At 39.9% G+C, this 25,159-nt stretch overlaps 1 protein-coding gene across 16 annotated transcripts in view; it reads right to left on the bottom strand.

Moving 5' to 3' along the window:
• SORT1 (sortilin 1) overlaps window positions 1-25,159 on the bottom strand; it is a 70,669-nt gene that overhangs the window by 23,084 nt on the left and 22,426 nt on the right. For 8 of the 16 annotated variants that reach the window (XR_014052955.1, XM_081487114.1, XM_081487117.1 and 5 more), the window contains exons 2-10: window positions 23,734-23,793; window positions 22,248-22,321; window positions 12,252-12,354; window positions 11,554-11,718; window positions 8,357-8,430; window positions 5,440-5,489; window positions 4,401-4,528; window positions 1,259-1,403; window positions 66-221 (exon numbers count right to left, since the gene is read on the bottom strand). Coding sequence is in view for 14 of the 16 variants with exons in the window: in XM_081487104.1 (XP_081343230.1) it covers window positions 66-221; window positions 1,259-1,403; window positions 4,401-4,528; window positions 5,440-5,489; window positions 8,357-8,430; window positions 11,554-11,718; window positions 12,252-12,354; window positions 22,248-22,321; window positions 23,734-23,793 (955 nt within the window). In the remaining 2 variants the exon portion in view is untranslated. Of the gene's footprint in view, window positions 1-65; window positions 222-1,258; window positions 1,404-4,400; window positions 4,532-5,439; window positions 5,490-8,356; window positions 8,431-11,553; window positions 11,719-12,251; window positions 12,355-22,247; window positions 22,322-23,733; window positions 23,794-25,159 lie in introns of all 16 variants that reach the window. The other 8 variants (XR_014052954.1, XM_081487103.1, XM_081487105.1 and 5 more) reach the window with 1 other exon arrangement.

The raw sequence follows: 25,159 nt of genomic DNA, 5'->3' as shown, positions 1-25,159 counted from the left end.
AGGGGACAGGACCATCATTTTCCCCCAAAGCCTCAACTCTGAACATATTCAGCTGAAGGACCCACCTTCTGAGAGCACACTTGTCATGTAGACCCCACGGAGGGAGGTCACATTGGTGAAGTCCGTCTCGCCACCCGTGGTGGTGTAGAGATGTCGGTCCAAGGATTTGGAATAGACAATGCCTCGATCGTCCGAGGTAAATATGGTACCAAATCCAGTGTCTGGAATAGGCAAACAAACAAACAAAAAACCCACCAAGTCTTGGGAGGGAACAGAGAAAAAACAACAGTCTAATCATACACATGACACATACACATGCACACATCAGCCAACTGTCTCTCTTCATGATGCAGATGCAGACCTGAGAGTTAATCAAAGATTGACAGTTAAGAACTTTGAGGCCATCTTTGATTCTAGTACCCAGCTTAGTGCCTGAATATAGCAGATGATGAATTTTAATAATTTAATCAGACATTACAGAAAAGCTCTTATCAGTTATATTTTGGTAGCAGAGGCATTGCATTTAGCTTCATATCTTACACATCTTTAAATCTTTTTACTCTAAATGAATGCTTCTCAAACTCTCTGTGATGAAGGATCAATTTTAAAATTTTAATTATGTCACAAACTGATGCTTTTGTAAATATAACAAAAAATTTATCACTAGAAAAATGAAATACAAAAGAAAGACAAAATACAATCTTCAAATATTTTTATTATTAGAGTTAATAGATACAAAATTTCTTTGTCAAAGAGCTGTAAGAGTTTCTAAATGCTTGCTGCTGCTTTCTGCACTTATTCAGTAATAAAGAATTTGCAAATCAGTACTAGTTCTCTGACCATTCTTTGAGCAGCACTGCTCCAGAACACCTGGACGTACATACAAACCATGTTAGAGGGTCAAAGAAAGTGGTCTTTTTAACAGAGGCTACATATCATCTCTAAAACAAGTAGGCCACTAATAAATTCCTGGGGTGAAAAGAAAGATCAAAGAACCTGCCTGCCAATGCAGGAGACATAAGAGATGTGGGTTCAATCCCTGGGTTGGGAAGATTCCCTGGAGGAGGGCATGGCAACCCATTCCAGCATTCTTGCCTAGAGAATCCCATGGACAGAGGAGCCTGGCAGGCTACAGTCCATAGGGTCGCAAAGAGTCAAAAATGATTCAGCATGCACACTAAGAAAGAAAGCTACTAAAACAGGGTTCGGAGTTTCAGTCTCTATGCAGTCAAGGATGAACCATTTGCAAAGCTCTTACCTCCAGGTTCATCTACATGCATGAACACCATGTCGTCATTAGCTGCTAGAATCGAGTAGAACTGTTCCTGTCCCACAGACGGGAGCTGGGCCATGCTCCATGTGTCTCCTTGATCTGTTGACACATGAATCCTTCTTGTTGTATCCTGGAACAAATGCCAATACTTATCTTTTAAATATTCCACCAAGATGCCATATGCAGTGACATTAACAGGCACATTATTATTTAATAATTACACTCATTACCTATTTCCTCACTAGGTACATCTATTATAAATGAAAGGTCCTAGTAGCAATTATCCAAGCTTTTTCTAACCTCTTGCAAAGATCCAGGCACTGGAACAATCCATTCTATTGTAAGTAAGGTTATGCTGGCTTTCTCTTTGGTTTCTTCATTCTTGTGTGGCCCTCTAAGATATCAATATTATCCTTCTAACCTCTGACATGCCAATTTCCTTCAACGGAGATAAGGGTTTGTTGGGACCATTATGAGCTTGGCTCTGTAGCCATTCACATATGTTTGCTCAGATAATTCTTAAAATGATGGCTGCTGCATAGAAGTTTGGTTCCTTTAAGATAGCTCTGGCATCATCGAAAGAATTAGATAATGGGTCTGGAAAATGGACATGAAACCCAGGTTTGGAAGATCATGAAGTAAGTCAAAATGTGAACGTTTCCTCTTTAAGGAAGGCTCTCAGAACAGCCATGATGGAGGGAACAGGCCAGGCTGGGAAGACAGCAAGGAGAATCAGAAATTAACATAAGGAAGCTGATCAGGGAATATTTAGCTGTTAAAATGGGTCTCCCTCGTGGCTCAATGGTAAAGAATCTGCTTGCAGTGCAGGAGACTCAGGTTTGATTTCTGGGTCAGGAAGATCCCCTGGAGAAGGGAATGGCAACCCACTCCAGTATTCTTGCCTGGAGAATCCTATGGACAGAGGAGCCTGGAGGCAACAGCTCATAGGGTCGAAAAGAGTCGGACACTACTGAAGCAACTTAGCACGCACGCACAGGTTGAGGCAATTAACATGTACTATCTGATAAATAGTTTAAAATAGCTTCTAGACACAGTTCAGCCAGGGCATGAGAATTAGTCTCTTTAAAGTTCAGTGATAAGTCCATTTAACTTACTTTTCTAACTTACATCTTAGATGTTTACTTTGAATCTTATACTCACCGTTATAGGTAAAAACTGGAGTTCAAAAGCACATAGTAGAATTTTAATTTTGCAGACAGCAGCAGTGTACAGGCAGCTATCTCTGGAAATACACAGTCTGGTTTCCACCAGAGTTCCACCTAGACAAGTTATTCAATTTCCTAAACTGAGATAACAGTATGAACTATAGGACTGTTGGGAGGATTATTATAAAACTGCTCAAGGGCATGATGCGTAGTTACCTTGTCTACTTTTCTTATCTCTAATTCTCTCTGAACCCACTCCAATCAGTCTCTTAACCACAGTACTCCAAAGAAACTGCTTTCATCAAGGTCACCAACAACCTATACTTTGGAAACTTCAGTGGATAATTCTCAGAACTCATCTAACTCCAAATCTCAGCTGAATTTAAAGCAGCTGACCATTTCCTCCTCACTGAAATCTTTTTTCACTTGGCTTTCATGACATCACCATGTGCAGTGACATTAACAGGCATATTATTATTAATAATTACACATCTCATTATCCATTTCCTCATTGTGTACAACTGTTATCAAAGGTCCTATTCTCCCCACCTCACTAGTCCCTCCCTCTCAGTCCTCTTTGCTGGCTTGTTCTGTCTTTTCCCACCATTCTGTGAGGGGCACCAGGGCACCAAGAGCTCAGCCCTCCCACTTCTTCTCGACCTACTCATTCCCCCACAAGATACCATCTAGTCACCGAGCTAGATGAGACCATTTCATATAATTATACTATATAATTTTGGGAGATTCATATACCCAAATGCTTACCTAACATTTTCACCTAGATATCTAATACGCATCTCGTATCCAAAGCTGAATTCTTGATTTTCTTCCCACAAACTTGCTTCTCCTGCAGTCCTTTCCATCTCAGTAAATGACACCACCATTCACGCAGCTGCTCAGACCAAAGACTCTAAAATTATACTTGGTTCATCTCATTCTCTCACAATCTGCATCTAATCTACCAGCAAACACTATTGGTGATGCATTTAAAAATACATCCATGACCTTACTACGTCTCCCCTCATCCACTGTTAACAGCCTGGTCCAACCTACTGTCTCTCTCACTGCTGCTGCTGCTACTTCCATTCCTGACCCTTAGGTGACACTATGCACACCTATTCTGTCAAAAGAAACAGCCAGTTAAACTATTCCCCTGCCTGCACCCCTTTCACAGCTTCCCAACACATGAAGAGTGGAAGCCAAGGTCTTCCTCACAACCTACAGAGGCCCTGTGTGATCTGGCCACTGGCTGCCCATCTTTGGACCACCCTTTCCTGTGCTCCAGCCATGCTGCTCTTCTCACTTTTCTTCAGCATTCCAAGCACGCTCCAGCCCGAGGCTCCCTGCGCTCACTGTTTCCTCAGCCTAGATATCCATGCAGCTATCCTCTCACTTCAGTCGGGTCTCAGAGAGCCCTTCCAAACCACCCTATCAGGAACAGCGCTGCTCCAATTTCTGCCACTTTTTATGTATTGACTCTGTTTTAGGTTTCTTCATAGTTTTAATCATTACCTCATATTATATTATATTTGTTAGTTTAGTATCTATCTCCCTACTTGAGTAGAAACTCTGAGAGCAAGACATTTATCTGTTTTGTTCACTGCTATATTCCCAGAACCCAGAATAGTACCTAGTATATAGTAGGTACTCAAAAAAAATTACATGTTTCCATTATTTTCAGTGGATAATGAGCAAGGAGATTGCTTTTTTTCAGAATCTATGTGTGAGAAAAGCCCAAACACTGTGTCTATATACCCTAAACAGACACCAGAATTCAGTTTATGATGCAGGCCAAAGTGAAGAGAGGTCCAGAAGACTCAATCAGCCCCAATAAAAAGAATCACCTCCAAATCTAAATACTACAAAAGGCAAGAAACTCCATCAGTACATGTACTGAAGCTATCTGTTTGAGGCATATTTACAGAAATATCAGAACCCAAAGAAAAGAGGCAAACACCCACCTTATCAGCCATCACAGAGGCAAAAAGGAAACGTCCCCCAAGACCAAATGAGTAGATTTTTACACCAATGGTTTTGAAGCTTTTCCCCAAGTCTGAAGTTCTCCGTAATTCCAGTGCCCCAAGGTCAGCTTCTTAAACAAGACAAAATATTAATTAAAATTTCACTTACTGGTAAGCCTCTAGTTCAAAACAAATGTTTTAGAACTACTCTTAGTTTTATAGCAACAGAATTTTTAATGCTATGCATATTAATCAGATAACAATATAAAATGATATAGCAATTGACACAGGAAATTCACATTTTGGTTTTATCTTTATACATGTTAAGTTTTATATTGGACAGGAAGAGAGAATTAATTTCAGAACAGCGCTGATTCCTGCTTTACTTTCTTCATGACAGCATCCTGCATCAGCATCCTACACCACAGCATCCTGCTTTACTTTATGACACAGTTTGAAATTATCTTATTGTGTTTTAAGTTGTATCACTTGAGTTTTGATTTTGGCTGGTCATCCAACATGTCTACTTGAATTTAAGCTCCATGAGAGCAGGCCTTGGGTGTTTTGTTTTCACCATCCTGAGAAGAGTGTTTAACATACTACTGCAGGTGTTTGAATGAATAAATAAATGAAATGAATCTGTTGAATGAATAAATGGAAGATTATGCTTTCAGCTTTGTGTCACTGACTGGAAAGCCAGTGGCTTTCACCAAAACAAACACAGCCCGTGCTCTTTGGCAGAAATCACTATGCATTTCAATTTGTTATTGGTTGTAGCCTAATATTTATTTTATGTACATCGCTAAAACTAAGTATACTGTCTCTGTGTATAGCCTGCATTTTTTATTTGATCAAGGCACAGTACAGACTTGCTTGTTTGTGCTTCCAAGATTTTAAAAATCACTAACAGCTAGTTATCTTTAGCTATTAAAATTATGAGAGAATGGAAGGATCTTTGATGCTTCTACCTATTACAACTCAGAATATTCTACAATGAATGGACCCAGGACACTCTTTTCTGGGACTAAAATATACTTACTGCAGGAGCCATTCACATAGGTGGTAAAGAAGATGATGTTTTCTGATCCCCTACAATGAGGCAAAGACAGGGAAAAGACACGGTTCAAGACTGCTAACAGACTGTGTCAACCTTAGTCACTCAGCTCCAGGCAGGTCTAATAAGCGTCACCCATGGGTATTAGCCAAAACAGCCTTCTCGGATGCTGTACACCTGATTCTTCGCAGCATCATATCTAGGTCCCCCCAGTCTGCTCCCAGGCATTCTCCACACTCCATTGTTTCTTTATGTGAACTCTTCCAGCCAGTCAAACTGGTCTCCTTACGTTCTCCAAGCCTGCCTCCTGCGTTGGTTCCGACTGTTTCCTTCTTAAAATGTTTTTCTCTTACGTGACTAAATCTTACCCTCACAATCTTTAGGCTCCAGGTTAAAATCTAGCTCTTCCGTGAACTTTCCTGTCACTCTAACTTGAAGACTTCTTAGCTGCAAACTTCTAGAGCAGTGGTTCTCAACCAGGGCCGATTTTGCTCCCCAGGGGACGTTCTTGGTTGACACCACTGGGGGAGGGGAGATGTTATGACTCTTACTTGGGGAGAGACCAAGGATGCTGCTAAACATCCTGCAATGCACAGGCTTGTCCCCCACAACAAAGAACTATCCAGTCCAAATGCCATTAGTGCTTAGGTTGAGGAATGCGGCTCGAGAGCCTGTGCAGCTCTGTGTCAGCCGCCTGGCCATTCCTTTGTCTCCTGTTTGGCTATTTTAATTGCATACTGTGTGCCTTACCTCTCCTACTACACAACTGAGTTCTTCAGAGCAGGTACTAAGTTTTGTTGTTTCCCCTTAGAACCTAGTTCAGTGCTTTGTATGAACTAAATAATTTAGTTCTTTCATCTGAAATAGACAACTAGGTCAGAAGTTGAATTATTTAAACTCTAACTTGGAAAGGGAGTTCCAGGGAACTAGATTCAAACCTTGATAGCACCAGCAAAAGGTGCTGGGTATCAGATATAGAAAACTAACTAGGGGTTTCCACTGGGGGAAGGGAGTGGGGGAGAGGCGAGAAAGGAATGGGAGATTAAGAGGTGGAAACTACTATGTATAAAATAAATAAGCTACAAGGATACATTGTACAGTGCAGAGAACAAAGCCAATGTTTTATAACTATAAATGGAGTATAACCTATAAAATTTTTGAATCACTATGTTATACACCTAAAATGACTATAATATTATAAATCAACTGTACCTCAATAAAACAAAAAAGGTGCTGGGTCTGAGCATGTTCTTTCAGAGCTTTAGACTGTAAATTTCGAGAAATCAATGATCTAAAAGGTGAGTAAAGAGTTATCAGCAGCCCAGATCTTATATTTAGACACTATTCAATGAAGCAAGTTAACAAAAGTAAAAATTCTTGTATAAGATACAAAACAAAATACCATTTTAAAATAACTCTTTAGTTTTAAAGATGAGTTTTCTGTTGTTTCCTTTAGCTTTATTGAGGTATAACTGACAAATAAAATTGTAAGATATCTAAAATGTTCATTGTGGTGATCTGACATATGGACGTAAAGGTGAGCTTTAATGATCAAAATTATTATAGTCTTATTTGAACACACACTACATATTTTAGGTCTATCAGGAGCAAAATAATTTGTTAACTTTGTTACTTTAAAAATTTCTTCCTGATTAAGATCATATAAGATATAAACACAATTAATTAAAATACATAAAATGAAATCAGACACACGATGTGTACCATAGTAGTGCTATAAAAACCTCATTTAACTAGCATTTTCTAAAAAAGGATGCTGCTTAAGCATCGTTTTTAAAATGTTTTGGTTAATTTCAATGGACATATTTGGCAACGTCTATATCACACGTTTTCCTACCTCCCTAAGCAGAGAACAATAAATACCAAACTCTTCCTTGGGATTATGGATCACTGTCATGAACACCAACTGTATGAAACTGTAACCCAGTGTTCCCATTAGAAGTTACTGAGGCTTCTGTGTTCTCCTGACACAGCACTAAATCCCTCCATCCTATCTGCTTCTCTGTCTTGTTCTCTGTCTCTGCCTGTTCTTAGAGCTCTGCCTGCCTCTGTGCGGCTCCCAGGCAGCAGACTCTCAGGCTGGTCTGTGCTTGTTGTTTACACTCACATACCCCACTTCTGGCAGCAACCTGCTATCAACTGGGAAACTAGATTAATGAACTTGCTAAAATTAGTCAAAGAGAAAGAAGAAAGAGGCTCTAAACAAGAGTCTGAGCCTAATCAGAGTTTGGAGGTATGACAGCTCTTAATTCTTGCTCAACCATCCCCCAAACTCCCCAAATAAATCTCCTTTCATAGAAGGAACAAGCTAAATCCCAGAGAAGTCAAGCCACTGAGTAGTAGCCAATCCAGGTTAGAACAAAGGTGACCTGACTCCACTGTATCCTCTGTAAGCAGACGGGGTGGGCAATCGAGAGAAGTGAACGGGTTGTGGTGTATGGACAGTGTGACTCTGGCAGCCTGGAAGCTCTCTGAGCTTTCTTCCTGATTCCTCACTACATTTCACCTAACTGACATGGATCTATACATGAGGGAGCATAAATGTGCATGCAGAGAAGCATGTAAGTCCCCCAATCAAAGCTCTATTTTATGCTATTGCAATTGATGTCACCGTTTACACAGAATAAACCTTTTGCAGGCAGCAGCTACTCAGTGACATGTCTTGTTTTATACTTTAACATTTAGTGAGACAAGTCTTCTTTCCCAGCAGAATTAGAAGTTCCTCCAGGTCAAGGTCTATGCTGTACCCCTCTCTCACATCCCTTATGGCACCCTGAAGAGCACTTGGCACATATTAAGTGCTCAACACTGATTCGTGTGACTTCTGGCGGCATCGTCAGGAAAGGTTTAGGACTCTGCACAGATGGAATCTTCTGTTACTCACCATTTGGCCAAACAGACTGCTTTGTGGATTTCTTCCCATTTTCCCCCAAAATTCTTGGACACCCACAGGCCATTCTGAAAGATTATAAATGACTTATCAAAATTCCAGCTTTATCATGTGCAGCTGCTTGTATGACCTTTTAATAATTCATATCCAATCATTCAGGGCAGTAAAAACACACACTGAAATTCCAGCCAAGCTGCCTGAGCTCATAGACACACACAGTTTATGGGGTCCCCTCTAGGGTCTCGGAACAAGTTCATAATAACAAATGCTTACGAAGTGTCTACTATGTGCCAGGTGTACCAGATGCTGCATTGGGAATACAAAGATGAATAAGACACACTCCTTGCTCTCAAGGAGCTCACAGTTTAATAAGGGTACACATAAGAAAGTTCAATACACACAGTAAGTGTTATGGAAACATGGTCTCTGGGGTAAGAGCTGGGAAAGAAGAGACAAAGCATCAGAGCTGACTCGTGAAGAAGACAGCCAAACTGAGTCTTAAATGATGAGCAGTGTAACCAAAAGAAGGCAAATGGGAGATGAGATGTCATTGCACAAAGAGATTAGTACAAGCAAAGACGGAGAGGTGATGAAACATCTCAGTGTGTGCAGGGAGCTGAAGCCTTCAGACACAGATGGAGCAACATTCCAAGGTGAAGAGAGAAGCCAGTGCTGGGGCGGGGGTGGCAGCTCGTGCAGAGCCCTCCTTCTGTGCCAGGCTGAGGAATCCAGTCCTTATTTTATATGAGATACTTGAAGGAGGGGAATGACACGATCAGTTTTACTTTTTTAAGAGGAATACTTGGATGACAGTGGGAAAGATGGATTTCAGAGGGTTCAAACTATTAATAGAAGCAGGGAACACAGTGACTAACTGCTGCATTAAGAGTTAGTGAGGCCTGAAGCCACAGCTGTGAGGAATAGGCTCAGAAAGAATATAGACTCTGGATTCAGTAGAACTAGACACTTTCCTGTAGGGCAAGATGGAGTGCATGTATGTGAAAGTTGAACACTCTGGGATTCTGGGTGAGGGGAAAGCAGTGTTGTGGAATCTTTAGCCAGCATAAGGATGAAGGGAAGAACAACATGTCTGAGAAAGGTTAAGTTTGAGGGACCTATGGGACATCTAGCTAGAGATACCCAGGAGATAGCAAGACAGGCATCTGCAGCCCTAGGAAGAAGCCAGGACAAGAGGTAGGGATTTGAGAATCTTACACATCACAGTGGTAGCAAAATGGTAAAGAGTGGAAGAGACTCCTCAGAGTAAAATGAGCAATAGGGATTTAAGGGGAGGTTGAAAGGAGTTTAAAAAAGAGACTAACAAGCAATGGTTAGAAGGTGGGAAAGAACCAAAGGGAATGCCACAGAAGCCAAGCAACTGGAATTCCCAAAAGGAGGTCAATACTTTCAAGTGCAGTAGAGACTTCATAAGATAAAGACTGACAATTTCTGTGACATTGGCAATAGACTGGAGGTGGGACCGAAACATCCTGGAGCAGCTCAAATGAAATGGTGATGATTTAGGCAGAAATAACTTCAGCGGTCCTCCACTCTCACCCATCATTCTTCTTTAACTGTTCCTCCTCAAGTAACGTTCACCTCTCAGCATTTCTAATTAACCTAATCCTACCTAGAAATAGAGGAGGGTCTGATATCACCTATTTGCACTTTAGTATAAACTGGTCCATCTCTCCACCTTGATTATTTGTACTTCAAACTCACTCTTAATGGGAACAAATTTCAGGTCTAAAGGCAGATAGTGCTTGCCTCTCCCTAGGATAGCTGGGTTGTTTTTTTTTTTTCTTTTTAATAAATTTATTTATTTTAGTTGGGGGCTAATTACTTTACAATATTGTAGTGGTTTTTGCCATACACTGACATGAATCAGCCATGGGTTTACATGTGTTCCTCATCCTGAACCCCCCTCCCACCTCCCTCCCCGATAGCTGTTTTAATAAACTTAAGATGCTTGGTAAGGGTGATGGGGTTGTCAAAGGCAGATCAATGGTTCTGTCCATTCCAACGGGGGTCTCTTTGTTCCCTTGAAGGGCCTTCAGCTCAAGCTGCTGAAGGCCAAATCCCAGGAATTGTTGCTTTCAGACATGAAGCCTATCTGGTAGGCTAGTTTTCCTCCTCTGGCTGAGTTTAACTCTGACCTTCCTTGAGCCTCCCAGCCTGACCTCAGCTGAAAGTTCTGCCCCCAGAAGGCCCAGAACCCAGACCTCTCTTCCAAGTGTCCTTCTCATCCTCCCTATGTCATCCTGTTGCTCAGCCCAACTTGTCTATATTTGATAATCTATTTCTATTCCCAGAATGGTCATCACAGCAATGGCTCTCAGACTTTAGTGTGCAGGCTCAGCTGGGGAGCTTGTTAAAATCACTAGCCACCTCACTGACACACTATATACAGATCGGGGCCGAGCAATGTGCATCTTAAACCAGCTCCCAGGGGTTTCTATCTGATCCTGCAGGTCAGCAGACCACACTCTGAGCAATAGGATGAGAGAGAGCCATATAAACACAGAGTGTAATTATGACTACTATCATAGTCTGGCAACTCAGCCACTCTGGGCCCTTAACATCCATGATAAAACAGACTGGTCCTCCAGGAATGGTAAAGCTGAGCTGCTCCTCAAGAAACTTTCAGAACAAAGGTGGGAGGGCCACCCGTGGTTGCTGGGAAGAGTACAGAAATGGGGTAGGGGGTGCAGGGAATTAGGACTCTGGATATTTAACACATGGGGATCAAAGACAGATATCAACAGGTTTTTATACTAAGGACTGAACAAGAAAAAATTATAAAGATGTGGTTTGGCCATAGGAAAGAAACAATAACAATGTTAAAAGTTTAACAATTTATGTCTGTCTCTTGCAGAACATGAATGATTAAACTGTTTCCTAGTTCATTATTCTAATAGTAAGTATCTGTTCACTTTTTTAAAAATTGTAATGATAACTAGACACATATCTACCTGGTATAGAGAGCATATGAAAATTGTGTCCTTTACCATACAGGAAAACACACACATACACACACACACACAAAAACCAAAAACCCACCCTTCATACCATAAGAAGTCACTAGAAAACAGTCCAACATAAAAACCATCACCTACACGGTCCTTTTAAGACAGTATATTTTGAGATTATAAAAACACAAAAGGCAAGACAAGTTCTTCAACTAGACTTACTTCAGTGCTGAGAGCTAAAAGATAATCAGAATTTTGCGGGCTATACATCATCTGAGTCAGAGGATGAAAAGGGAGATTGGTCTGGACAAAGTTCTTTGCAAAATCTGATGATCTGAAGATTCTTCCTCCATGACTTCCTCCAGATACCTCTGCTGTTAGAATCACCTGATAAGGGAGAAGGAAGTTCAGAATCAGGGTATAATACTATAAAAGCACATGAAGTTCCTCCACCATTTTCACCAGACATTTGTTCAAAAATTTTAGTTCCAAAAGTAAGAAGAGTTATAAAAACAGATTAGTTGATACATTCTCTTCCTGAAGTATTAGTCTTACGAAAAAAGTACTGTCCTGAGCCAGTGCATTGTATCTATGAAGATGAGCTTGATCAGTCTGAGATTAGCCAGTTTCCCCAAAGACTAGAATGTTGTCTTTAGATGTATACCTTGTAAAGCTAAACAACCACCACATAATTATGAAGAGTTTTGGTGCATCTTAGACAAGGTCCAAAAAAAGAACTTGTGTGCAAAATTCCATTCTTTTGTGATCAGTATTAAATTGTTTCATTTTATTATATTGTAAATATTGTAATAGTAAACTAAATATATTACTGTGTATCACTGGACCATTCAAATATCAACATCTGACAGCCCTGCATATGGTATTATGCACAGCTTTGTACCCGTATGAAATAGTCTCACCTTCCCAGAGTTCTCAGGGCCAATAGCCATGCCAAATTCAGTCCGTATGAAGGTGTTATTGATGAGATTTGTGATATCCTTAAAGTTCTTTCCATAGTCCTCACTGAGAGGGAAAAAAAGGACAAATTTAGAATGCAGAGGTCATGGGCACTGTTGGGTTTGTACGCAGCTTCCCTCATTCTCCTGCAACTTTATCGAGGCACTCACCTTACTGATTCTACCCCTACCCGCAGTGGTGGGCCTGATTAGTGGAAGGAAGTTCCAATCCCTCATGAGTGACAGGGTCAGGAATGAGGAAAGGACCCAGGCTGAGCCAGTAAGACAAAAGTGGGGGAATTGGGGTCTATTAGGAAACACACTTAAGACAATCACTTAATGAAATGGTCTGTATTCCTTAAAGATCAGTGGTTCTTAACTAGGGTATTTTTGCCCCATGCCGCCACCCCACCAAACAAACATTTGGTTATGTCTGGAGACACTGTTCATTATCGCAACTCAGGGTTGGGTGCTACTGGCATTGTACTGGCATCCATTGTAGTAGGTAGAAGCCAGGGGTGCTGCTAAACATCTTACAATACATGGGACAGTCTCCCAAAAAAGAGAGGGCCACAAGCATCTGGCATCAAATGGGGCATCTGGCCCCAAATGTCAATAGCATCAATGTTGAGAAACTCCCACGTTGTAGTACGTGAATACAAAACAAAACAAAAAAATGCTACAGGCATTCTGATACAGTGAGAGCCCAACTTGAAAAAGAAGCCAACATAAGTGGACAGTACTGCTGAAACAGTTCTGGGATTCCAGAGTGGCAGCCTGTGACCCGGCACTGAATCGACCCATCCTTCCTCTGTATTTAGTTATGAGCCACGAATTCCCTTATTTTTTTTTAAGATTTCTTGATGTGGGCCATTTTTAAAGTCTTTATTGAATTTGTTACAATATGCTTCTGTTTTTTATTTTTGTTTTTCAGTCCCAAGGCATGTGGGATCTTAGCTCCCCTAGCAGGGATGGAACCCACAGCCCCAGCATTGGAAGGTGAAGTCTTAACCACTGGACCACCAGAGAAGTCCCAATTCCCTTATTATTTAAGCTATTATATTAAAAGTTTGAGTTGGGCTCTCTGCTAAATGTAGCCAAAGGCCTTCTAACTAATCAATGCATTGTATTGTACTCATGATAAAGCTTGTATGTTAAGTAGCAGGAGTACCTCTTCCCCCAAAGTTACCATCCCTAGGCACAAATCTCTTAATGCATGCAACACACAGGTAAAGAAGACAGATAAACTTAATCTCAACTCCTAGGTTATTTAAAGCTTTTCCCAAAAGTTCATTTCAACAATACCTTTGAGAAGTATTAAAGTCAATTTTTAGATTTAAAAAAGTAAGAGAAAAAAAAGTCAGGAGTGTTTAATACTATGCACAGTTCTAACATGATATATAATGCTAGATCTTAATATTAATTAAATTTCAGTATCCATAAGTGATGACCACTGTGCACTGCAAGTCAGTTGCCCATGATAAATGCAATGTACAGTGGTCTTCACTGATAGAATATATGACTTAAAAGGTGGTACAGTTTTGCTATCAGCCTCAACAGAAAAAAAATCACAGAACCACAGACCATGAGAGAGGCAAGGAACTGAAGAGAACATCTTGTCCAACTCCCTTATTTCACAGAGGAGGAGGTTCAAGGGGAAGCAATTCATCAAAAGTCAACCAGCTAATTAAGGGCAAAATTGAAACTACAATCTAATTCTCTTAACTCTCAGTCCCAAACTTGAGACAACTTTTAATTATGTGTAAGAATTCTTCCTTGGCAACCAGTGGTCCTGCTCTTTCTTGCCAGGGCTTGTGGGCTGTCAGGGAAGGTCAGCTTAGAGGAAACTAAAGAGAGACAGGAGGGAAGTATCTCTGAGTAAAGGTACAGGTCCCTCCACGATGCTAAAGCAAACTACATGCAACTTTGAAGTTGTCTTTCCATCTCTTAGGACACACACAGAGAAAACTAAATAAAATAGGGATTAGAAACCACCCAACAGATTCCTGTTACCCTTCCTTTGACTTCCGAGTACAAGAAAAGTTCTTATCTTCTCGACAGCAGGCCAAGAGATATGCGTATTCAAGTCCTAGTTCTACAGAGCAGACATCACCAATAGCTCAGGCCATGTCCTAAAGGGTTTGCAGCAGCTTGATTATCACCAGTTCACAAATCACCCCTCCTTCAGGACATCCCAGGGAACCTCCACAAACCTGCTGGCAAGTGTGCTTGCTTTTCAAGAACTTGGCACAACAAACACATCCCTGCCCTTCAGAAAAAGAAAGCAACATGAGGGAAACAAAAAATCATCTGCTACAACACTCTGGTACTTTAGCCAGATAAACAAATGGAGCATGATAGACCAGTGTCAACCTGCTGGGATTTAAGAAGTGTTTTGTCAAGGCCATGTTGGGCCCAAGAATATATTTTAATATGGCACTTTGCTTTAAAGTGGCTTTATCTTTTATCAGCATATATATTGGCATACATCATATATCATGGAGAGGAAATCAATGAAACACGTTGAAAAATAAATCACTTTTCAAATTCCATATGATAATTAAGAGTTATGAACAGAAAACATTAACAAAGCCCTGTGAAACCATCTGCTTTAGAAGTAACTCTTTTTAATAACAATTCTATACATCAAACCTAACATAAGCTCTTTCTGGTTAGCAAAAATAAATGATCACTTTTGCTATATTTGTCAGAGAAGGCAATGGCAACCCACTCCAGTACTCTTGCCTGGAAAATTCCATGGACAGAGGAGCCTAGTAGGCTGCAGTCCATGGGGTCACTAGGAGTCAGACACGACTGAGCGACTTCACTTCCACTTTTCACTTTCATGCATTGGAGAAGGAAATGGCAGCCCACTCCAGTATTCTTGCCTAGAGAATCCCAGGGACGGGGGAGCCTGGTGGGCTGCCGTCTATGGGGTCGCACAGAGTCTGACACGACTGAAGCAAGTTAGCAGCAGCAGCAGCTATATCTGTGGTGTAAACATGTATAAGAATATGTACATTTTAACAATAAAAAATAGTACTGGAGTACAAACGTTTTTGGGATAGAGCCTAATACCTCCAAAGAACATGAAAAATCTAGATATTATTTAAATAAATGGAAAAAAAGTAATCATCACATGGAGTTCTGATAAGACATAGCATTAAAATTCCTCCTAAGATGGACTCAGGAGGGTATTTTTCCAGAAGACTAACATGTTGACCGACACTCAACCCAAATGCCAATAACTAAGAATCACACTTCCATTTTTGACCCCTTTTCATTTATAATATAGAGGAACTGTGACACTGGGCATTTGACCTGCAGACATTCAATGAAAAGTAACAATAAAAGAATCCTACAATATCTCAGAGAATCTTACATTTTACTTTTTTCAACAATCAAACAAGCATAAATATCCTTGTTTGGTTGACTTTCAGGCCTAACCACTTCTTTACTCCTTTAATTCATTTTTGCCATGATTAAGTCACCACAAATTATTACATAAAAGCAAAAAGGAAGACAACAAACTCCAAAACAAGTAGTTTTGTAGTTTTCACTAATCAAGAAAGCTTATACAATTAATCCTCATTATTTACATATTCCATATTTATAAATTTGCCTACTCACATTTGTACCCCAAATCAATACTCATGGCACTTTCCTAGTCACTGGCAGATATGCACAGGGCAGTGAAAAATGTGAGTCACTTGGGGCTCCTGTTCCCTTCTGAAGTCCAACAAGCAGCTACCCTGCTTTCTTTGTTTCAGCTCTCATACTGTGCATGAGTATCTTCCTCACAGTCTGTTTACTGCTATGCATTTTGCATTTTTGTGCCTTCTGTTGCTGCTTTGCTATTTAAATAGTCCCCAAGCATAGTTATGAAGTGCTGTTTAGTGTTTCTAGAGAAAATATGTGAGTTAGATAAGCTTCTTTCTGCAACAGTTGGTTGTGAGCTCAATGTTAATGAATCAATAATATACATAAGGTATCTTTAAACAGAAACACATAAAACAAGGTAATAGATTGATCAACTGATGAAAATGAATGCTGTGGCCAGAATTTTGCAGGAACCTAATTCTGTATTTCCCCTAGAAGCAATGGCTCAGTATTCACTAATTCAGTATTCATGGAGACTGGAGAACATAACTATCGTGAATGAGAACTAACTGGATTAAGGTTTCCAGTTAAAAGAGCAATAAGGAGAATGTAGCTTATTAAAATGTTCCAAAAGACTTATAGACCTGAAACCACTGCCGGGTGAGATGGGCAGAATCTGAATCTACATTAAACTGAATTCCCAGTACTTCAGTTTCTTTGTTTTAACCCTGTCTGATGCTACCTTATGTGTTTTAATTTAATTTTCATTGTGTTTTATCCTTATTTGAAAAGGATGCATGTTTTCTATAGAAATTTTGAAAATACAAGTAGGAAAATAAAGAGGGTGAAATACCTAGCTTCATGATTTTTATGTGCCCTAAGTTTGTAAAAATGAAGGTGCAGTAAAATGCCATCACCATACATTTCAATAAACTTTAAGAAACAAAAAGCAGAAAAATATATTCTGTAAACAGAATTTATGATAACCTTGTAATTAGAATATGCAGTCATTGCTAATAATCTACTACGGTGAAAACTGAGCCAAGCATATCATTAAAAAGGTTGTCATAATGAGATGCCTTGGAGAACCTGGTTTACTGAACTCTGCTTTAACATCTTCTGCATATCTTTATTGTTTATTTATTTATCGGCCATGTGGGTTCTTAGCACCCTGACCAGCGATCAAATTTGTACTTCCTGTGGTGGAAGCACGGAGTCTTAACCACTAAACTGTCAGGGAAGTTTCTGTTGCATATTTTTAAGTTATCCTTTTTATTAAACCTCAGGTAACATCCTGAAAAACTTACACTGACTACAGTATAAACTTTAATGTGAAATCTCTTAGAGACTCCCTTACCAATTTCCAAAATTTGAACAACTTTCAATAGGAAACAGAAATCACAAGTAAAATAGTTCAGCAGTTTTCTGTTAACTTGCTATAGAATTTTGCTGTACATAAAGCTTACATGTGCTTCACTAAGTTAATCTTACAATGAAAGGTTAAACTCAAAGGGCCATAAAACAAAAAGACACATAACATTTGTTGCTGAAAATCAAATTATCATCTTAACTTTAGCTAGTTATTTCCTTTTTAATTTCATATTTGCAAGTGAGAGATAAATGAACTTTATCTGTTATATGAATTAATATTCCTGAACAGGGAATCAAAATTTATACTATTCAAATATGATTCCTTTTAATTGAAGATATTAGTATGTTATTCAATTCTATCCAATCACTAACGCCCAGGGACTTTATTTCCCAAATCTTTTAAAGATCCTCTTTCTGGAGTGTGCTCCCTCTAACTCGGCACAGGTAACAGAAACAACTAACTTCCTTCTCATGCACAACCCCATGCGGTACTGCTTATGGCAGGTGGCATCTGATTAGCTGCCTTCTATTTGAATCCCAGATGAACCTTTGGCCACATAAGATTTAAGAGAGAAAGATAATCCAATAAATAATACAATCATTAAAGCTGTGAAAAACAGAAGAGTCTTCAGAGCAGATTCAACAGGCTTTTATTTGATTTCTCAGTTGCGCAAGCTCAGCATATTCAGGACTCATTTTGCTCTAATTGCTCCCTCCCTTTCCCATTTCTGAAGCAACACGTGTTTCTTGGCTGGTGTGTCCAACAACATGAGTCACTTTAGACCAGGCCAGGCCAGCCTAGCTGGAGAGGCAACAAGGCATATTTACAGTGTCCACCCAAATTTTGGAAGAGTTTTCATTTCACAGCAGGGAGGAAGTAATTAATATTCAAAATATCCTTGGTAAAACCAAACAAACCCAACAAACAAACCTGGTGTGTAAAATGAAGAAAAAGAACCTTAGTAACATACTATACTAGAGACAACTCACTTTACTCTCTGGTAAAATGTGTGTTAGTGGTTTCTTATAAGACTAGACAAATACAGGATGGAAAAAGGCTGAGTCAGAGGGTGGTAGGTATTTAAGCAGTAACACAGTGATACTGTTTTGTTTTGTTTGGGGTTGTCTCAAAGTAAGCACAATGCTGACAAGCAAAAAGACAGGAAGAGCAGTAGTGAAAACACTTCACTCTCCATGGGTATGACTCTGGTCTGTCAGGTCCAGTTCTAGCCACCTGATTGAAGAGCACTATAGAGACTAACACGTGAATTCAGAAGGCAAGCAAAAAAGCGGCTGAAGCAACAGGTTTAGAACATAATTCAACCAGAGAAGCAGTTTAGTAAAGGATTCAAAACATGCAGAGGAAAAAAAAAAAAAGCAGAGATCAGAGAGGAGGTTTTCATTTGCTGCTAAGTCGCTTCAGTCGTGTCCGACTCTATGCAACCCCATAGACAGAAGCCCACCAGGCTCCCCCGTCCCTGGGATTCTCCAGGCAAGAATACTGGAGTGGGTTGCCATTTCCTTCTCCAATGAGTCAAAGTGAAAAGTGAAAGTGAAGTCGCTCAGTCGTGTCTGACTCCTAGCGACCCCATGGACTGCAGCCTACCAGGCTCCTCTGTCCATGGGAGTTTCCAGGCAAAAGTACTGGACCATAATACAAACCGGAAATAGGCATCTTCTATGGGAATACCAGACTACCTGACCTGCCTCTTGAGAAACCTGTATGCAGGTCAGGAAGCAACAGTTAGAACTGGACATGGAACAACACACTGGTTCCCAATAGGAAAAGGAGTAGGTCAAGGCTGTATATTGTTACCCTGCTTATTTAACTTATATGCAGAGTACATCATGAGAAACGCTGGACTGGAAGAAACACAAGCTGGAATCAAGATTGCCGCGAGAAATATCAATAACCTCAGATATGCAGATGACACCACCCTTATGGCAGAAAGTGAAGAAGAACTAAAGAGCCAAGAACTAAAGAGCCTCTTGATGAAAGTGAGAGAGGAGAGTGAAAAAGTTGGCTTAAAGTTCAACATTCAGAAAACTAACATCATGGCATCTGGTCCCATCACTTCATGGCAAATAGATGGGGAAACAGCAGAAACAGTGTCAGATTTTATTTTTTTGGCCTCCAAAATCACTGCAGATGGTGATTGCAGCCATGAAATTAAAAAGACGCTTACTCCTTGGAAGGAAAGTTATGATCAACCTAGATAGTATATTAAAAAGCAGAGACATTACTTTGCCAACAAAGGTCCATCTAGTCAAGGCTATGATTTTTCCAGCAGTCATGTATGGATGTGAGAGTTGGATGGTAAAGAAAGCTGAGCGCCGAAGAATTAATGCTTTTGAACTGTGGTGTTGGAGAAGACTCTTGAGAGTCCCTTGGACTGCAAGGAGATCCAACCAGTCTATCCTAAAGGACATCAGTCCTGGGTGTTCACTGGAAGGACTGATGTTGAAGCCGAAACTCCAATACTTTGGCCACCTGATGTGAAGAGTTGACTCATTTCAAAAGACCCTGATGCTGGGAAGGATTGGGGGCAGGAGGAGAAGGGGATGACAAAGGATGAGATGGCTGGATGGCATCACCGACTCAATGGACATGAGTTTGGGTAAACTCCGGGAGCTGGTGATGGACAGGGAGGCCTGCCGTGCTGCGATTCATGGGGTCGCAAAGAGTCAGACATGACTGAGCAACTGAACTGAACTGATGACATACATGTGTGATATTTATCACAGCAGCATTAACAATAGTGAAAAAACTACAACTTAGGTGTCCAAGAGAATAATGATTAAGTAAATTCTTTCAATCTAACAAAAATTATGAGAATTTGACAAATATTATTGTACGAGCAGTGCCCACAGAATGGTTATAGTTCATAACATCAGGCGTTGGTAACACTTGCATGTTGGCTGTGGTGGGGGTGTGTGTGTACTTGTAGAAGCTATGGAGGCATCTGGGGGCAGGCAGGAAATCACATTTTATCAACTGGTATGGAAGGCTTTCAATTCATTTAAAAAACTACTAATAGTAACACAGTGTCAATACATGCTGGTTACATGCCGTATCTGGCCATTGGCTAGGCAACAGCTAACAGTACCAAGTTCTTATTCCATGATCGGTGCTGCAAAGCGCAACTCTCAATGGCTCTAAGGTGGCTGTTATTATCATCTTTCTTTTACAGATGACAAAAAGACTCAGGGAGGTTAAATGACTTACCCAAGTTCATTCTGCTCACAAATAATGCTGAGATTCAACCCTAGGCCTATATGCCAAGAGGCAACTTTACACTGTACCATGTTGCTTCCTAAGACTATAGAGTTATATGGTATAACATTAAAGGGGAAAAGTCAAGATAATAAACTGTAAATAAGATTACTTGACTTTAAGGTGAATTTTTTTTCATTTAAAATTTCCAATGTTTTATAATATGGTTGTATTGCTTTTTTAATGAAAGGTAAGTTGGTAAGAAAAACTGTATCACACATACTTTTACAGCATCAAAGTTTCTTAAAAAATGGAAAGAGTTTACTAAAGTTACAAAACTTTTAATGTATTTTTTCCTTCCCAAACAGGATACTTTTCATCTACCCAAAATGGTTCAACTAGTTTTCTAACTCAACAAACAAAATCACCTATAAATTACAGTCCCTTCTAGAATTAGGATTCTGTAATACCTTGTCAATCCTTATCAAACAAATAAAAATACTATTAGTCTAAGAATTAGTAGAGAAGGCAAGGCATTCATTCATTCAGTTAATATGTACTGCCTGTCTATTATGTGTCAGTCATTTAGCTAGTTGCTGGAGAACCCCAAGTTAGTCAATAACCTGCCTTCATGCAGTGTACAACAATTTCAAGATGGCAATTCTTTCTTGACTTATTTTTAAACTAAAGTCTCTGTGTTGAAGGGCAGAAAGCACTGGCTCCAGACTCAGGAGCAGCAGTCAAGGGTCACCTATTGGGAAAGGGAGGCTGGACTGATATATATTAGAGTTTCAACATGGGTTCACTCCCACCTTGGCCAAGGTCAACAATCAAGCAAAGAACCCCGAGAAAGTATGATGGCTCCTGGGAGATCCTTTGGCCCAGAGGGTAATTTCTATGTTATCTGCTGAAATGTCAAATTTCTTTAGGTCCCTAGGCAGAAAATGGGATAGACACACATGATTGAGAAGACAATCAGCAACTTCTGAGAGTCAGCTGGCTTTGAATCTTACAGGTAAGGAAAAGAATCCTACCCTTTAACCAAGCTGGACCTTTGAAAAGACAACTCTCAGATTTTGTGAATGTCACAGTATAGAGTATAGTCCCAGAACATACATTACTATCATCATTACCAGGCACTTTGGTAGGTCTGACCTGAGAACCTCCTCCGGACCTAAAAACAATCTGTCTGGGGCTCAGAATGTTAGATGAAAAATATTTATCTAATATCTTAGATATTAGATATCTAACTTCCCTGGCAGTCTAGTGGTTAGGACTCCATACTCTCACTGCCAGGGCTTGGGTTCAATCTCTTATCAGGAAACTAAGATCCCTCAAGCCACATGGTGGGGCCAAAAAAGAAAAATCACTTGGAAGGTACAGTAAGGATTGTTACTTCAGGAGTATAAAACCATTTTGTGCTAATAATAAATAGAAAGATAGTTAAACTCTATGCTACCTCCCCACAAATAAATATCCATTTAAATTAACATGCACACTCCTATAGACACTTCCTTTATCTTCTTTTACTGTTCTGCCACTCAGTCAGGTCAACCTTATTTCCTTGGAACTAGATTCCTTTTCATGCTGCTTTAGGTTGCTAACTAGATAGATATTAAAAAATGTGCTGAGGGCAATAATCTGGTGAAAATTTAAGACGGCCAGAAGATCTTTTAAATCAACTGTTAGATCCCATCATGCCTAGAAAAGCAGAGAACTTACATTCACAATATGTTACTCAATCAAATGCCCCAATCACATGCTAGGCATCTCACCTTCGATATAGCTTGGACTGTCCAAAAGTCATAATTACCAGTGGTACATGGAAGGTGGTCAAGACTAGAATGATCTGGAGAGACAAAAGCATGTGGTCAATAAGAAACATAATCCAATTACATGTTTGCAACATCTGAGTATCAGAAAGATTGCCAATAATTCTGCTTCACAGTAGCCTATATTGTAATACATCTGAAAACCAAGAAGGACCAAGTGATTATGGCTTACAATGATTCAAATTCTCAGCTTATTTTGTTGAGATGGTCCCACTGCCTACACCTGAAGCAGTGTGAAACAGAGCTAATCAACTCCAAACAACAGTAAAGGAAGAATTTAACTATTTTGTACCCACATTATTCTAAGATATTCTCAGTCAAGAATCATCTCTCTTTCCGCTTACAAGGCTAGAATAGGGTGAATGCTCTAACAGAGGTTGCTATGTCACATCTGTCTTTGTCTTCTTCTCCCTGCTATTATTTCTCCATGAAATCAATTTTTTAAATAAGTATTTTTCTAGAGAAAACATGCATGAAGATATGATTGTGACAGACTGGAATAAGAGGCTAGGGAGTCTCGTACAGCCATATAACAAGAAACCTTGGAGATACCAACTATCTTAGATAAAGTGATAAATCATGGGAAATAGGGAACAACTCAAATTTTAGAAGCAAATGAGACATGCTTAAAGAAATTCTACCAGTAAGTTAAAAATTAATAACTTGCTCTTTAGTAAAAGTGTATTTCTTTCTACTTCTGATATAGCCTCACGTGCCTCAGTGCTCTGATACATACATTACTGGAATACTGGAGGGCATGAGCTGTGGTCCCTGCCCTGCCTCAGGCAGGATAATAACAGAGCCAGGTCATGTCAAGCCCTGTTCAAGACCTGAGGCCAATGAATCCTCAGCAAATCTCCTACTGGGAGTCAGGCTACATGCTAGGAGGGTTAAGGAGAAGCTTACTGACTCTCATTTCCCCAATCCTGGCAGTACCTACCTCCTCTGTGGTTGGGGAAAGGACAACAGATGGAGCTGAACAATGATGAGCCCACGGCTGCCACAGTCCTTTAACACTAACTATGGGAAAGGACACAGGAACAACACAGTTTGGAGGAAAAATGCCAACATGTGCAATGTGCCATTTTCTGCTTCCATGTAGAAGTTGTCCCAAGAATTGTAAGGCTCCCTTTTCACACAGCACTCTCCTCTTTTCTTCTTGCTCATCTCGATACCAAGCAGCCACCAAAGATTAAAAAGGTGTCCAGCTTTCTACTGTGGAAGAAGGTGGTCACAAGATGTTCCCAGTTCTAAAAGCAAAACCAAATCAACCACAGCCTTCTGGAAGTCTGTCTGTCCTACAAACACACATTTCCTACAGCTGAAGTTGGAGACAATTTCAGAAGGTAAAACATTTAGCACTTAAACTCCCCCAAATCTACACCATCTTCTTGGTAGGCTGAGTCAACAAAGTCAAAACATTACTTACCCCAGTGCTGTCTCCAACCCAGGACAAGGATACTGAGCCACTGAGATCATCGAATACATGCTATAAGGGGGGGAAAAAAAACCTCATTTAGAAATGACGTCTCCTCTTCAATCTTTGACTTCTTTAAATAACACAGACCACTATTACTTTCAAAGTAATTATCTTTACAATTAAAAGGGGATATGGATTTCTGGAACAAAATTTGGAAGAAACAGCATTTAACTACTTAATCTGAATCACAAATAACTTGGAAATTTTAATTCTCTCTCACACAAAGTAAGCCAAGCAGATGAGTTCTCTTCACTGTACCAGATGGGGAGATGGGATAATCTATTTGCTTTCCCCAACAGAACTAAATATAAAGATATAGAAAGTATTCTTAGGATATTTTGAAGCAAGAGATCACAGCCCACAATGACAGATATAATTGTAACCCAATCAGCATAATTTAAATTTTTCTAAGGAGTCTTCACAGTACAGCCAAATAGCTAATAGCTGGATTCCTTTTGTTTCTAGGCTAATACACCCAAATGACAAGGGAAAGAAGCAAGAGTAAATGTCCTTGTTTCACCTTTTTATTTAATAATAATAACTACAACAGTAATAATATTAATAATAATAGAACCACCTTAATAGAGTTGTGGTGAGAGTGAGGAGACAAAAAAGGGAAAGCTGGTATATTGTATCCAAAATATGGTAATCATATTAAAATTTGTTATAATAATTACTGTATGTCCTTTTGAGTTTTGGTTATCCAATACTTTCCTCTCTATTTATAAAATAATATATATCCATTATAGAAAAATGTAGACGATAACGTTGTTGTTTAGTTGCTAAGTGCTGTTTGACTCTTTTGCAACCCCATGGACTGGAGCCTGTCAGGCTCCTCTGTCCATGGGATTCTCCAGGCAAGAATACTGGAATGGGTTGCCATTTCCTTCTCCAGGGGATCTTCCCAAGCCAGGGGTTGAACCCATGTCTCCTGTTTGGCAGGTGGATTCTTTACCACTGAGCCACCTGGGAAGTCCAGACAATAATAGAGAGAGACAACAAAGAAAATATATATCTTATCACACAGAGATACTCAAGGTTAACATTATGTGTATAATCTACTAGTCTCTATCACTTTTTTAACCGATAAAGAAATAATACCCAAAAGGCAACACTGGCACTTGGTAAAAATTTCTTACTACATATATTGATATTAGAAATGTATACAGTAAGAAGTGAAGATCCTTCCTCTTCCCCACCACAGCCTCACCACCCAGAGGAGTTAGTAGTTTGTTGATGACTATGCTTTTCTTTTATGAAGACTTAAACATATTACATGGAGAAGGAAATGGCAACCCACTCCAGTATTCTTGCCTGGAGAATCCCAGGGACAGGGGAGCCTGGTGGGCTTCTGTCTATGGGGTCGCACAGAGTC

The sequence above is a fragment of the Giraffa tippelskirchi genome, chromosome 5 (genome assembly GCF_054371585.1).
Source record: "Giraffa tippelskirchi isolate mGirTip1 chromosome 5, T2T-mGirTip1v1.2.pri, whole genome shotgun sequence".
NCBI lineage: Eukaryota > Metazoa > Chordata > Mammalia > Artiodactyla > Giraffidae > Giraffa > Giraffa tippelskirchi.
The sequence above is the reverse complement of the archived record's forward strand: the minus strand, read 5'-3'. Positions and strand labels throughout refer to the sequence as shown.